The sequence below is a fragment of the Diabrotica undecimpunctata genome, chromosome 1, assembly GCF_040954645.1.
Source record: "Diabrotica undecimpunctata isolate CICGRU chromosome 1, icDiaUnde3, whole genome shotgun sequence".
Classification (NCBI taxonomy): Eukaryota; Metazoa; Arthropoda; class Insecta; order Coleoptera; family Chrysomelidae; genus Diabrotica; species Diabrotica undecimpunctata.
The window spans coordinates 119,944,203-119,958,700 of record NC_092803.1 but is presented as its reverse complement, the minus strand read 5'-3'; the positions used below and the strand labels follow the sequence as shown (position 1 = coordinate 119,958,700).

Sequence of the window (14,498 nt, the reverse complement as noted above, 5' to 3'; positions counted from 1 at the left end):
CATAAACTGTATGGTCGTTCTGTATGACATTTAGCACACTTTAAAAACTCATTAACTGCCATAATTTTAAATAGTTGTATTACATATCGTTATGCAAAAAGAAAGTTATTAACATTTATAAATGATACTTTAAAAATAAGGGTTTTTAAATTATCTCGGTCAATTCTTTATGTATTTTAATTATAAAAATATCAATATTAGAGAACATTTTATGATCTATAACTTTTATTTTAACGTTTTATGCGCATAAACTTTTTTCACTTTTTACGATTGTTTAAAAAAAAGCAAAGCAAAATTAGCTAAATTTTTCACATAATTGTCATCAGCTACCCCTCATATACCTTTTAGAGACTTTAAATATCTGTTTAAGATTTTTTCAGCTTTTTTTAGAGTTGTAGATCATAAAAAGTAATGTAACTTTTGAGAGTATCCAAATTAAAATACAAGAAACTATTAATCGAAATAGTTGCAAAAAACCTTATTTTTGTAGTTATTTATAAATTAAAATAACTCTTTTTTGTGCAAAAACATATAACATAGCTCCTTGAAATTATGGAAATTAATAAGTTATTACAGTGCGCTAAATATCAATCAGAGCAAATAGTTTATAGGTTATTTAATCTGTTTATAAACATTTATATCTTTGATATCGTTTATGGCACAAACTTATATAGAGGCTAACGAAAAACTGATGAAAAACACACTTTCTAAAAAAAAAAGAATCTTCTATGACCATTACGAGCCAAGAGAGCATTTTATATTTAAAACCAAAGCATTTTATTCTTAAAATCATACTTCCATTGTCTATTAACAGTAAGAGCTGAAAATTGAAGGGACTCTAAATGCAGATCTGAATTGTGCGATCCAGCTTACAGATGGCATATGCGGTAAAGAAGTAAAAATTTATAACCCGTTAAAATGATGGTATTCGTAAAATACCTCTTCGGAAAAGTAGAATGGAGAACCATCTGAGCTCCGTTTTTTTTTAGATTTGAACTTTTTTAAAATAAATCACGCTTGTAAAATTTGCAATATCTTGGCTTCTGTGGCATGTAAAACATAATTTTTTTTTAACTGGGGTAGCTCAACAAAAAGTTGTTTAAATAATCGCTTTCCATGATAAACAAATCGTCACTATTTTTATTAGTTACATTACATACCATTATGCAAAAACAAAGTTATTAAAATTTATAAATTTCTGCAAAATCAAGGGTTTTTTGCAACTATTTTGGTGAATTCTTTATATATTTTAATTTAGAAACTCACAAAAGGAAGAACTTTTTGAGATCTACAATTTTTATTTTAACTATTTTTCTCTAAACTGGATAAAAAACGTTTTATAAGCAAAAGAATGACCTCTCACTTTTTAAAATTGTTTAAACAAAAACAAACCAAAATACCTGTATGTCTTCACAGATTTATTATTAACTAACACTCGTATATCTTTTAGAACCTTCAAATATCTTTATAAGATTTTTACGTGTAATCAATGATTTTTTTACAGATGGACTGGTGTATAAATTAGTTCTCCGATAAAGATGAACTTATTTCTACTTTTCAGTACAATAACTAAAAATAGGTAGCTAAAGAAATACATATTTAAATATCTAATATTTTTTTATGTTTATTAACTTGATATTTATTCAATAATTTGTTTTTCCGAAGTTTATTATATCATAATTATAATACCAACGAAAACGTAAAATTCAAATGATGAATGAAAAAAAAAATAAACATTTTTTTAAGTTAATTACGTAACGGAAACGGTGTAAAATAAAAGAATATAAAAAAAGTTTCTATTTACTTACCAGAGTGTAATATCCATGTTTGACAAGCCGAAAGATTTTTTGTCGGACATCTGAACATTCTTAAGCCATGAATTTTGTATGATGATAAACCACATTTGTAATAACAACAAATATTTCCAGCCATCTGTAAAAAACGATTTATTTATTATGGAAGTAACATTATTTTAATTTAAAATCACTTTTTTCAAATATTATCGAATGTATGTATTATCCGCTAAAATTTATTTCTAAATACCTAATTTGTTCATTTCTCATACAAATGTTTTTTGTTTTAAACACACAGAATTAAAATGTTTTACTTACCTCGGACCAAATTTTTGTAATTCACTTCCAAATAAAATAAAATATTTAAATTCTTTAAACTTATTTAGATATAGGAAGATTTAGAAGCCACAGTACGTTTATGTACAATTTTAGTTGACACGATATTTACTAGTTGATAGTAATAACTCTATTTTAAATGAATATCTTAAGTTATTCAAGGTCTGTTTTTTTACATGTTTATTTGTAAATAAAATTGTTGCTACTATGTCAGTGAAATATTGCAACGCTGGTGAATTTAATTCAATGGATCAAAAATGGACGTTAAGTTTAGTCTTTAACTTTTTCACATAGCACCATCTAGTATAAGGTATATCAAACAAACAATGGTATATTAAAATCTATTGAGACAGAAAGAGTGGTGACATCTAGTGACTGTCTCAATTAGAATCAAACAAATTTATACATTGCGTTGGCTAACTAGTTCTATTTAAACAATGGTATTACTAATGATGGCTGAATAACACAGAATTAGAGAAACGTTTTTGTGTCTTGAGTTTTTGATGACAGATTAATAAACAAGAACCCTTAAGGATCCATTTCCAACTAGATATTTAATTAAAATTATTAATAATTAAAATAAAATATATGGAAACGACATAACACTATGAACAAAAATGTGTTAGTTCAGCAATTCAGAAATTTATTAATTCCAGTTCAAGCTTCAATAAAGATATGGGGAGCGTAGCAGCTTTAGACGCAGACTGTAGTACAAATAATGTATTTATAATAAATATTGTCAAAGAGGTTCAATCAATCCTTTACTTATTTTACTTACACAAAAAAAAATTACCGCAACCCAGCGTTGTCGCGTCGCATATTAGACAGGAAAGTTTAAGTAAATTTTCATTTACATTTTCCATTTAAAATTAAGCTTTATTAGAAGCAACTTTTAATTTTTTTTTCTATCGTAGTTATTCTGGTTTATACCATTTTGCTGCAAATAATTAAATGTGTAATATTAGTTTCATTTGCTGATATTTGGAATAGCCGAGGCATTTAACGTGTCTGATAAGAAGTTTGATTTGATAAGAGTGTAACTTATAGTATGCTAATCAAAATAATGTTTTCAGATATACCCAATATACAATGGAAACTCTCCGTGTCGGATGGGAGCAACTCCTAACCTCAATCAACCGCAATATCAATGAAGTCGAAAACCAAATTTTGACCCGTGATTCTAAGGGTATTACACAAGAACAGCTCAACGAATTCAGATCTTCCTTCAATCACTTCGATAAGAACAGAACTGGTAAGTCAAGATATTTAATCATATCAATTTTTTCTTCTTAATAATTTAATTTTTACTGTGTACTCCTCTCCATATTTATAGTTTAATTTTTCGTGTTAATGGTTTTCGGTAGGAATCACCAACTGGTCACCAAACCACTAGGTCTCACTGTATTATTCATGCCTCGTTCGATTAGATTCAATCGCGAAACCAATCCAAAGTACCATGGACCTAGTAAATACTGACATTGAAGTGAGTTTACCAGTCCGTTGAGACTTTAAGTATCATATTTTAAAGTATTGAATATCAAATGTGTAATAAAAACAGAATTTAGAAAAGGATATTACCTCCTTTATCATAACAAACAACATTTTCCTCTGTATATATTTCTTTGAAGCTTTGTATGGGTTTTTTCATCATTACCACAGAATCATAAAGCAATTGTTATTTATTCTGTGTCATTACCTAGTAATTTCATGTTGCCTTGGTTTCACTCCGTATACCCTAGCTCCAACTCTTTCATTGATTTTAGAGCCGGAAATATACCAGCGGTATGGTAGGAAAAATGCCTTATTGGACATCGTTGTAGGGGCAATTTCTTGAGAAGATATTCAGAATGACGAAATTTTATTGATGGATTCAGAAGATGCACTCATTTCTTCTTCTGGGAAATTTTGATTTGGCACGTTTCTGTATAATTCTATCCTCATGTGTCTCATGTTCAATCCTGTTGTCATGTGTTTCATGTTCAATGAACACATCTACAGATAATGATATAGCTGCAGCTCCTATGTCATGTTCTCAGTTGATCCGCGGTGTTTTATTTGGTTATGCCATATGCCACTCTTCCTATGGTCCTATATACCCATAAGCGCTCCGTAATGCCATTGGGACGCGCTGTGTGGGGGATTAGAACCATCCAGTCTATTATGCGTGGAGTAGCGACTAACTCATCACGTTCTCAGATCGACAATGTTTTACAGGGGACATGTATATTAAAAATAAAAAGAAAGTATCAAATAAATGACATTTTAAAATACATACATACAACCTGAAGATCCATGTAGAGAAAGAAAAAGACTTATAATTAAATAGATACGGTATATGAAGGGAACAGAACAAAATATTCAGCAAATAAAATAACTAAAAGAATTTTAAGATCAGAGATGTAATGAAAATGAATTAAAACATAAAGAAATATAGAAATAGAGAAATTAAAAATTTCTTTCAAGGGGCCAACATAATAAAAAAATAAATATCAAGGACGCCCCATCTATTACAAAGATAAAAAAGAAGTAATCTTATGATGTATGATGACTATGTATAAAATGATGAGTAAACTTTATTATTAGAGACACATGAAAAATGATGCATGGATGGCGATATAATGTTGCACCCTTATGACGTATGGTATATACTTTAAAATTAGAATTAACTGAAATGAAGTTAAAAAGTTAAATGTTATAGACAAAAAGATTACTCAACATAACAAGAGTCGTAGAGGTAGTAATAAGAACATTAAAATTGATATGTAGATTACTGGCTAGATTAGTTACGATAAAACTTTTTGTTTCCCCAATGCCTTTGATCAAAGGAACCGATGATTACAGTCATGGAATCGATCGTGTGCTGATTTTTGGAATTAAATTCTGTAATAGAACAAATAAATTTTTCTTATTTTATGCTAAATAATTATAAATTCTTGGCATATTTATACATATATTATTTTATGTTTAGGTCGCTTGACACCCGAAGAATTCAAATCGTGCCTAGTCTCTTTGGGCTATTCCATTGGAAAAGACAGACAAGGAGACATCGATTTCCAGAGAATTTTAGCTGTCGTAGATCCAAATAGCACTGGATATGTACACTTCGATGCTTTCTTAGATTTCATGACTAGGGAGAGCACAGATACAGATACCGCTGAACAAGTCATTGATAGTTTCCGTATTTTAGCTGCAGATAAGGTAAGTAACACAAAAATGTAATATTGTCATGTCGACATTGTTTCCAAAACCGTCTACCGTCATTGCTTATTAGTCACGGTGGTTCTACAACACCGCTGCCTCGTTCCTCTTTTTATCTGTACCTTCTCGCTAAGTTATTCTATCCTTATTTGGGCCTGTTGGTTCGAGTATAGTTTTTGTGTTGGAATTGTTTTATCACTTTCAGTATGCAAAAGGTTGAAAGCTGCCATTTGTTTGGTAATAAACCCTAGATATACACAGCGTTGAATGGCTGATAATAGTACATCCATGGTTTTCCCTTATGGATTTAGACATTTTATCTTTCAACTGGTGTATGGTCTGTACCAATCGCTTTTCAATGTTTTGTATTTTTTAGTTTATATCTTAGTTCTTCCGAAATATAGATAAGTTTCTGTCATTTTAGTTGGAAATTTTCAATCGTTCGTAGGAACTTATTGATTCCTACTTTTTTAAAAATGATGCCCGCCAGAACTTTACATTCAATGGTGACCGCTATAAAACCGTGATCAATGTTTTTTGAGATGTTTTGATTTCCAAGATCGTGCGGTTTCACATCACAGGACTACTTTCTGTAGCGGTATCCGAAAAATTCTAGTTTACATAATTTCAAAGAGTACTAGTCCTGTTGATATATGGCCATAAATATTGCTAAAGAAGTGTAGACGAGCTGCACTACGCATGTTAGACCATTCATGTAGTGAGAATTCAACCCATATCATTCGGCACCAAATATGCTACCTTTGTTCTACCTATTTAAATTTATATACCCAAAAAGTACCTATTATATATTATTATTTCAATAACTGGCTGGGAAATTTCAGGACATACTTTTGGTAGTCAGTGGATGTATCTGTGATGATGAAAATTGTTTAATTAAATAATTATTAATTTACAGTAATTAATAATTAATTTTGTATTTATTTTTAGCCATACATCTTGCCCGATGAATTAAGAAGAGAACTACCACCAGACCAAGCCGAGTACTGCATCCAACGTATGCCTCCATACAAGGGACCCAACAGTGTTCCCGGAGCTCTTGACTATATGTCCTTCTCAACGGCTCTTTATGGAGAATCAGACCTTTAAACGTTGTTTTAAATATAAATATATCAAAAACACCCATCGTACTCACGGTGATATTATCAAAGCCATATTAGGGTTGTCAAAAGATCCCTTAAATTAACAAAAAATGTTACATATATTTATTTTTCTTAAAAAATATTGAAATATCGATTTGTAATGCTAAATTTCACACATATCAGTTGTAGTGATAGAACCTACTGAATGCTGTAATATTGTTGTGAAACAACTACACTACCAACGAGTTTCTACAAACTAGTGTTGATAAGTACCTACTATATCAGTTATTGTGCCAATACTTTTTGATTTTTGCAAAAATTGTTATTGTCTATGTTAAATTAAGTCTTCGTAAGATGATATTGCTATGATATAGCCTGGTATATAAAGTATAGTTGTTGCATTGTGATATTACCTTGTTTAGTGGGATGTCCCTTGTTGAAAACAGGCTTGCCAGCTAAACGACACTTGATAAAATCAAGTTGAAAATCGAATTCATCGAATTTTTTTTTGTTTTGGCTTCTTTTTTTTCTTTCAGATTAAAAACACGTTCACCGTTTCATCATTTTTCCCTCCCGTTATAGACCACCTTTATTATGTACTTTTTTTGCAAGTGCTCAGATATTTATTTATTTACTTTTAGGCTTGAAGTGTACAGATTTTATTATTTTTAGGTAAATGCTCTTTATTATCGTAGATTTTAAGCTCAACCTTATAACTTTTAGTTCAAACATGGAATGTAATAAAGAGCTTTTACTATTATATATATTATTTTTTGGTTGGAGTTTATGTAATGTAAAATAAAGTATTTGCCCAAAGTATACTAACTTATATAAGTAATGAGAAATAAAATATATTTGATTCGAAATAATTTATTTTTAATTTTATGGGGTCGATGATTTTGTTGGAATACTATTTTTGCCTTTTTATCACTAGCCTACTAACATTGGAAGGGAGCACTAAGGTGCAAGAAACAGCAATTTTCAGAATCGTGTCTCTGATAAATACTTGATTGGATTTAATGCTGTATGATATATTTTGTCTTATAAAATTCTGAAAATGTAAATAAAATTAAGGCCTGTATAATTGATTCAAAGACAATTCATGCTAGAATAGATATATGTCAATGTTATGATCAACTCGTTACAAGAGAAATATTTGCCATCGTAAAAGAAAAATGTAGTTGGTTATAACTAAAAATCGAAAATCGGAAAGTTCCTTGAATAGCATCATAAACATTCAAATTTATTGAATAGACATACAAAGTGGTATAAAAGATATACAGATTATTTTTCTGAGCAAAATGGACTTTTTTTCAATTTCAAACTAATGCCAATGCTGACAATATATCTCAGTTAGAGCAGATATTTTTATATTTTGATAGTTTACGATAAAAAATCAGAAAATTAAAAAGTATGTTTCTCTACCATTATTTTGCAATCGTAAAGTTGTCTATTTTCACAACACGCTAACTGTGTATCTGAAGTTGAGGAGAATGGGTAAATAGCACACCAACAAAATCAGCTATCCTGTATATTTGATTGTGTATTTTTAGAGTTGAGCAGCTGATGCTGTGATGTGTATGCAGTGCTATATACCTTATATTGAGAACTTTGTATTTCTTAATTTACGTCTATATCTTAATATATGTAATTTTAAATTTTTCTTCGGTATTTTTCTTGTAGTACTTAGCAAAAAGTTATAAATATAATTATTATTCTAATGCTCTAGTACTAGATCTTTCTTAATCATTAATATCTTATATATTATTAAATCTTATTCTCTCTTAATCATTAAGTCCAACTTATTTCTTTAAAATCTTTTCATTCACCGAGTTTGGATATAACCTTAAGTTTCTGTAGCAGCGGAAAAAATTGCTTCCTGTCTGTTTATGAAGTCATAGATGTTTATCAGGCTGTTTTCTTTCTTTTGATTTCCTTTTTCCTGTTACTTAGGTCTTACATAATAATTTTTAGTAAACTAACTACTACATTTAATGTGAATAAACCATTTTTATTAAAAATACTTTATATTTTACTTGTTGATTTTAATCTCGGCCATCGTTCTCCTCTTTGGTGAAAACAGAAACGTCAAAAATAAAGTATTTTTAATTAAAATTTTGGTTTATTCTCGTTAAATATGGTAGTTAATATAAAAATGCCACATGAAAATAGTTTCCGAACCATATTCAGTGGACTTTAATTGTCATTATAATAATTTCCAAAGCTTCGAAACTTTAAACCCCAGATAGTACGATTAATACGGGGTATAATCACGATCGCGGGAAATTTGGTTATCGCGGTGGCAAATATTACCGCTCTACTACAGCGAACTTACGCAGTCATTGGTGGAGCTATAATCTTTTCACCTATTTCGTACAAATCCTTCATGGTAAAAGTGTCTTTGGTGTATGCAAACGACGTGGGCATAATTACACGAACCTGTGTAACAACCACAGTTTTAGCAGAACTAACAGCAACAGCAGAAGCAATGGAATTGCCCATAAAACCAGAGTAAAACCAAGTTTACGCCGACTAACAAACGTAAAACAGCTGGTAATGTTGATCAGATATTACTAATATTGACTAAAACTTCTAAGCTGTAAGTATTCATCTATCTGGGCATACAAGTCGACACCAACAACATTTCAGCAGAATTAAAAAAGATTTCACGACTTTCGAAATTTTCTCCGTCGATACTGAGAGCAGACAGAGTAAGTATTTTGGGAGACAGAGTGGAAACGCGCAGATGCTCGACTTCGTGGAACGGTACAATTTTCCTCAAAAGTTTAATTTGTTTTAATTTATTATAACATCTTGTCTTTTTAATCCTAAGTAATATAGGAAGGTGGTCCTTTTTTTAAATTACATCATACATTTATTCTTTATTCATGATTTTTTGTCAATAATAAGAACATAAACATGTTTTACATTTTCTTACAATACAATAAACAAGTAAATAATATAATAAAATGAAATTATAATCAAAGTAAATAATTTTTTTACAAAATATAAAAAAATATAAAAGAAGGTAATAACCAATCTGTGTCAGAAACTTGGACCATTAAAAAGTCCGACTCACGACGTATAATGGCCTTTGAAATGTGGATATATATCGTAGAACGATGCGCATACCCTGGACAGCACGGGTCGAGTTCTGTCAATATCTCAATATTGACAGAACTCGACAATTATGTCAATACTAGGCTTACCACAATCATCAACCAAAATATATTGAGGTACTTTGGACACATTACCAGACGAATGGAAGGCATGGGGAGGTTGGTGGTTGAAGGCAAGGTAGATGGTAAAAGAACCCGAGGAAGATCGCCACTCCGATGGTCAGACCAAATAAAGCGCGCTACCGGTTACTCTCTGTCTGAGGCAGCACACCGCGCCCAGGAGAGAGAAGAATGGATAGCAACCATTCGTCAAATACCATAACGTCACCACATCCTTACGAAGGATAAAGGATAGAGGAGGAGGAGGAATAACCAATAAATTCTAATAAGTTTAATAAACAAAAATATGGCTACCGTTATTGTTTTAGTCATGGATTTCAAAGCCAAAAATTATGTAAAAAAAGCGCATAGAGCCTTATCAATGGACAGAAAAGAAAATACGAAAACTTAGAGAACACGATATCATTCACATTTTTTATAAATTCGATTCTGTATAATCTTTAAGAATATTTTAATTAAAGTACTTTTTAATAAGTGACCCATTTGCTGGAACTAGATTTCTTTGGTATGAGTTCTGAGAAGTCATTCCTTTGGTATTACGCCACTTTCATATATGTTGTTAAAATAATGTGTTAGTAGTTTTATGTTGTTATCATTTATTAGTTTTATTACATATATTTCGCCTGGGAGGTAGTTTAAACCAGGTGTTTGATACCACATATTCTTCTTCTTGGCAAAATTATATCAGACGATCACCCCTGTCATCTAATCCGTATCATCCAGTGATATCAGCTACGTTTCCTTTGCTGATTTTTAGATTAAAGTCGCCTACTATAATGTTGATATGTTGTTTCTTGAGACTCTTTGTGATGTTCGTTATTCCTGCATAAAATTCCATCTCGTTCTCTTCTTATCTGCTGTGGGTGCATGTAATTGTATTAGATTGAGTATAATGTTTTTACATTTAAGTTGTAGTAGCGTTATCCTTTCGGAGTAAGGGGTAAAGTTTTCTAGAGAGTTAGTAATGTTTTTGTGTATGATAAATGCGACGTCTTATTGTTGATAGTAATTATTTTCTCCTCCAGAAAAGTAGATAACACACAATAACATTACGATGTGAAACTGGATCGTCAGACATCTCAAGAACTAATAATTAAGAAGAGTAAAATGTTTACAGAGGTTCAACTCCTGAAAAATCACTACCAGACTCGGAATTAGCATCGCTGAAATCACTACTACTATCTTCGTGAAAATTGATTGTTACTTGATCAAAAACTAAATCTAAACAGGTTAACATATTATAAATAACTGTTCGAAACCTTTAACATGTTAACATCGTTTTTCCATTCTTCATTTGAAAATGTTTCAAAAAATTGATCGCAATAACGATCCACAGAACACAAAACTAAACTTAAAGTCAACGTTTTTTCATAGACCCGTATTTCTTAAGAGATGCCCACACTAATTCTATGGGATTGAGATCTTGATGACAAGAAGGTAGCCTTAAAACCGAATGAGCATTATTACACAGTATTCTGTCAATTTCATACACCTTAAATCTGGGTTTATGGCTTTGTAGAATGCTGTAAGGATGGACTTTCAACATATAATCTGAAAAACGCCAGTCTTTCATTACATTTTTTGTTGTCTTCTTACATTCTGTTAATATGTTCATAATAATGTTTGCTTCCTTTTAATATCGAGTTTTTAATATTATAACTAAACCTTACTATGTGCCCAATCCTCCCAACTTCTATCCCTTTTCTTTGCGATCATAAATTTTTTTTAACAAAATAGGGGTGTAGTTTTATTAACCAACAGTAATCATCCATGAAACCCAAAATTAAATATATGAGCTACATCCAAAAATTAGTCAATTAAAAAAAAAACAGAAATTAATAACAAATTACGGGAAAAAATGGTTTAAAGTAGAAATGATAAATAACGGTGGAATAACTGGTGGAAAGAGAAGACTTACATTTATCATATGAATAAAATATTAACACAAAGAACATACCTATATAATTGGAACGAAGCAATCACGTTATGACTGTTAGTCCTTTTATATTGCAGTAAACCTCGCTTAAAAATTGAAATCTGATATCCTTTTTATAGAAGATCTGTGCAGAGATAAGATAACTAAATCTAAAATTGCTTTGATGCACTTACATCAAAACCTATTAATGAAAGGAGGACCAAGAATGACAAAACGGTAGTTGATTTTAAAGAACTAAATAAAAGTGAGAATGAAGATCTCATGAGACACAAAACTAAAATTGTAGAAAAGCATTATCTAATATAACTCTTTAATGAAGGTGCTAAGTTAAAAAGTATCTGCAGGAAGAAAATAACAAAAATAAATAAAATAAGAAAGTAGGGGAACTTGATTGTACTGACTAAAAACGAAATTATTGAGACCATTAAGAAATTGTAGGTACGTCTGTTTTCTTCCAATGCAAAACATGAAGAAACCACAAGAAAGGAAGATTATAACACCTATCAAATTTTGCACAAGTATATTTTATAGATTAGTTTAAGATTATAATCTTTGTTTGAAAAATTTAAATCCATGTTTAAAGTCCTAAGTCCACCTGTCTCATCGGAATGGTCTTAATGACCCCTGAGAATCTACCTTCTATCTTATTCTTTTACCCAAAATTATATTAGAAAAAAAAAAGAGTTATTGTAAAGATAAAAAAAGAGGAAGAACACACCTAAATACAAAGAAAGTAAAAAAAATACACAGAAAAACACTCCAAAATATGATGAATGTAATAATAGAAATAAAAAAATGAAGCCTACAGAAAAATGCTTACCCGACGAACTACAACAACTGTAGAGAATTACTACACAAAGGAACGTGTATAGAAAACCTGAACAGATAAAAAGAATTCAGAGCATTCTATAAGATAGTTAACATCGACAGAAGATAATTCAAGGCAACTACAAACCAGTGCAGAAATCCAAGTAGTGACCTACGATGGATAAAACGTAAAGAGACCGGAAACCCAGAAATATTCGTCTAATTAAAAAGGGGAACAAAATAATCGAATTGGCCCGAAATAGAAATAAATATGGGAAAACTATCTACAGGAATTGTTTGAAGATCACAGACTGAAAGGGACAGGAAGATCTCCAGCCAATTGAACAGCGAGGCAACTTAGCTCGGGAAGAGGATGCTATACAATAACTAATCAGTTCAGATTAAGCTGTACCCATTTAGCTATTTCTAAAAAAAAAAAAAAGAAAGCAAGGAAGTGCGAAGACATAAAACAATATGCTTAATGTCACACCGCAAAAGAGTCATGTGTATTATTTGTCACACAAACAAAGGGGCTTAAACAAGGATGTTATCTATCTCCGACCTTATTTAAAATATATATTCAATCATCGCTAGAGCAGTGGAGGAAACAAGTATCCGGAATGGGAATAGACATAGGCGGTGGTAAATGGCTAATAACTTTATTTTTCGCAGATGATCAGGTAGTCGTAGCGAATGATGAGGAAGACAGGGACTAGGTATATGTTCACCGAGGGTGTACTGGCGAAATTCAAAAAGCATCAGATTAGCTAGTGTCAAAATAGCACTAGGGATATATTATTAGAAAACCAAACTTCTTGTTATTGGCCGATATAAACGAGTGCCAAACACAGTTTAACTAAACATAGATCATAATAGCATTAATTGTGTGTATAGCTACATTATCGAGAAAGAACGGTACAGTACAGAGGTGAACAAGCGCCAAACACAGTTCAACTAATCGTACATCATAATGGCATTAGTTGTGTGTGTAGCTACATGTATCTAGGAAGAAGGATAGCTCGAAAAAGACCATTAAAAAGAAATTAAAAGACGAATTGCGATAGTAACGGTGTTATTAGAAATTAAAAGACGAATTTCGATAGTAGGGGTGTTATATTCATCAATATGTGGAAACTGTCGTGCCCACCGAAGTTATATATCCATATCAGACCTCGAACACTTAAGTGTAATGGTTTCTCTTTTATTAATGCAAAAAATGGATATAAAAGATATAAAAAACGGGACGTGACACTCCAGAAACAACCGAGGTGGGGAAGCATAACTTTCTTATTAGAGTGACAGTCTTTAATTAAATTCAATTCTATTCGATATATTACTTTTTAGTTACAATTAATATTGACCAAGAACACTTGTTAGGTTGTATAGTAAGTTTCAGTCACTTCTGAAAGGAAAAAGGAAAGTCGAAGTAACAAACAGCACAAAATTAATTACTAAATTTACTTTCCCGTTCGGGCTGAGTTCAGTGAATATAATGTAGTGGATGCCTCCTATAAACGGTAAGTAGTTGTATTTATTTTGTTAAAAATATTGAAAATATAGCAATTTTATTAAAATTAATTAGAGTCGTCTTGGAATATGTATAAAAATGAAATATTAATAACATTAACAATTTTAAACTGTTCTCATTGAAGACAAATTGAAGTGAAAAATTCGTCAGATTTAAATTACAAAAACACATGAAAAGTAAGCGCATTGTTTATAAATGTAATGTAACAAATTTTCTATGTCATTTCTCCTAGTAACCTAGTAATATCAAATCAATAAAATACCAAAAACTGTTAAAGTAAGAAATAGTATTCATGCAATAAACTCACAGTGAGAAGAGAAATGAAAAAAAAAAAAAAAACTGAGGGAATGCAATCTAGTCCATAGTGCATACATGATTACATGAACGCTAAAATTGGAAGTATATTAATAGTTTTCAAAACACAGAATATATACAGAATTTAAAAAGAGAAAAAACTAATTATTATTTAGTTAACGGCCAAACCCATAGGCGTAGCGTGAGAAAATAAGCAAGGAATTCTATAAAATCTTATAAAAAATAATAGGTATGAGACAGAAAATT

At 30.7% G+C, this 14,498-nt stretch overlaps 1 protein-coding gene across 3 annotated transcripts in view; it reads left to right on the top strand.

Moving 5' to 3' along the window:
* The window catches only part of Actn (alpha actinin), a 230,725-nt gene extending 222,635 nt beyond the window's left edge, over positions 1 to 8,090 (top strand). For all 3 annotated transcript variants that reach the window (XM_072547253.1, XM_072547247.1, XM_072547258.1), the window contains 3 exons: positions 3,203 to 3,381; positions 5,098 to 5,327; positions 6,276 to 8,090. In XM_072547253.1, coding sequence (XP_072403354.1) covers positions 3,203 to 3,381; positions 5,098 to 5,327; positions 6,276 to 6,434 — 568 coding nt within the window. In that variant the 3' untranslated portion in view covers positions 6,435 to 8,090. The remainder of the gene's footprint in view (positions 1 to 3,202; positions 3,382 to 5,097; positions 5,328 to 6,275) is intronic.
* Positions 8,091 to 14,498: the final 6,408 nt, after the last annotated feature.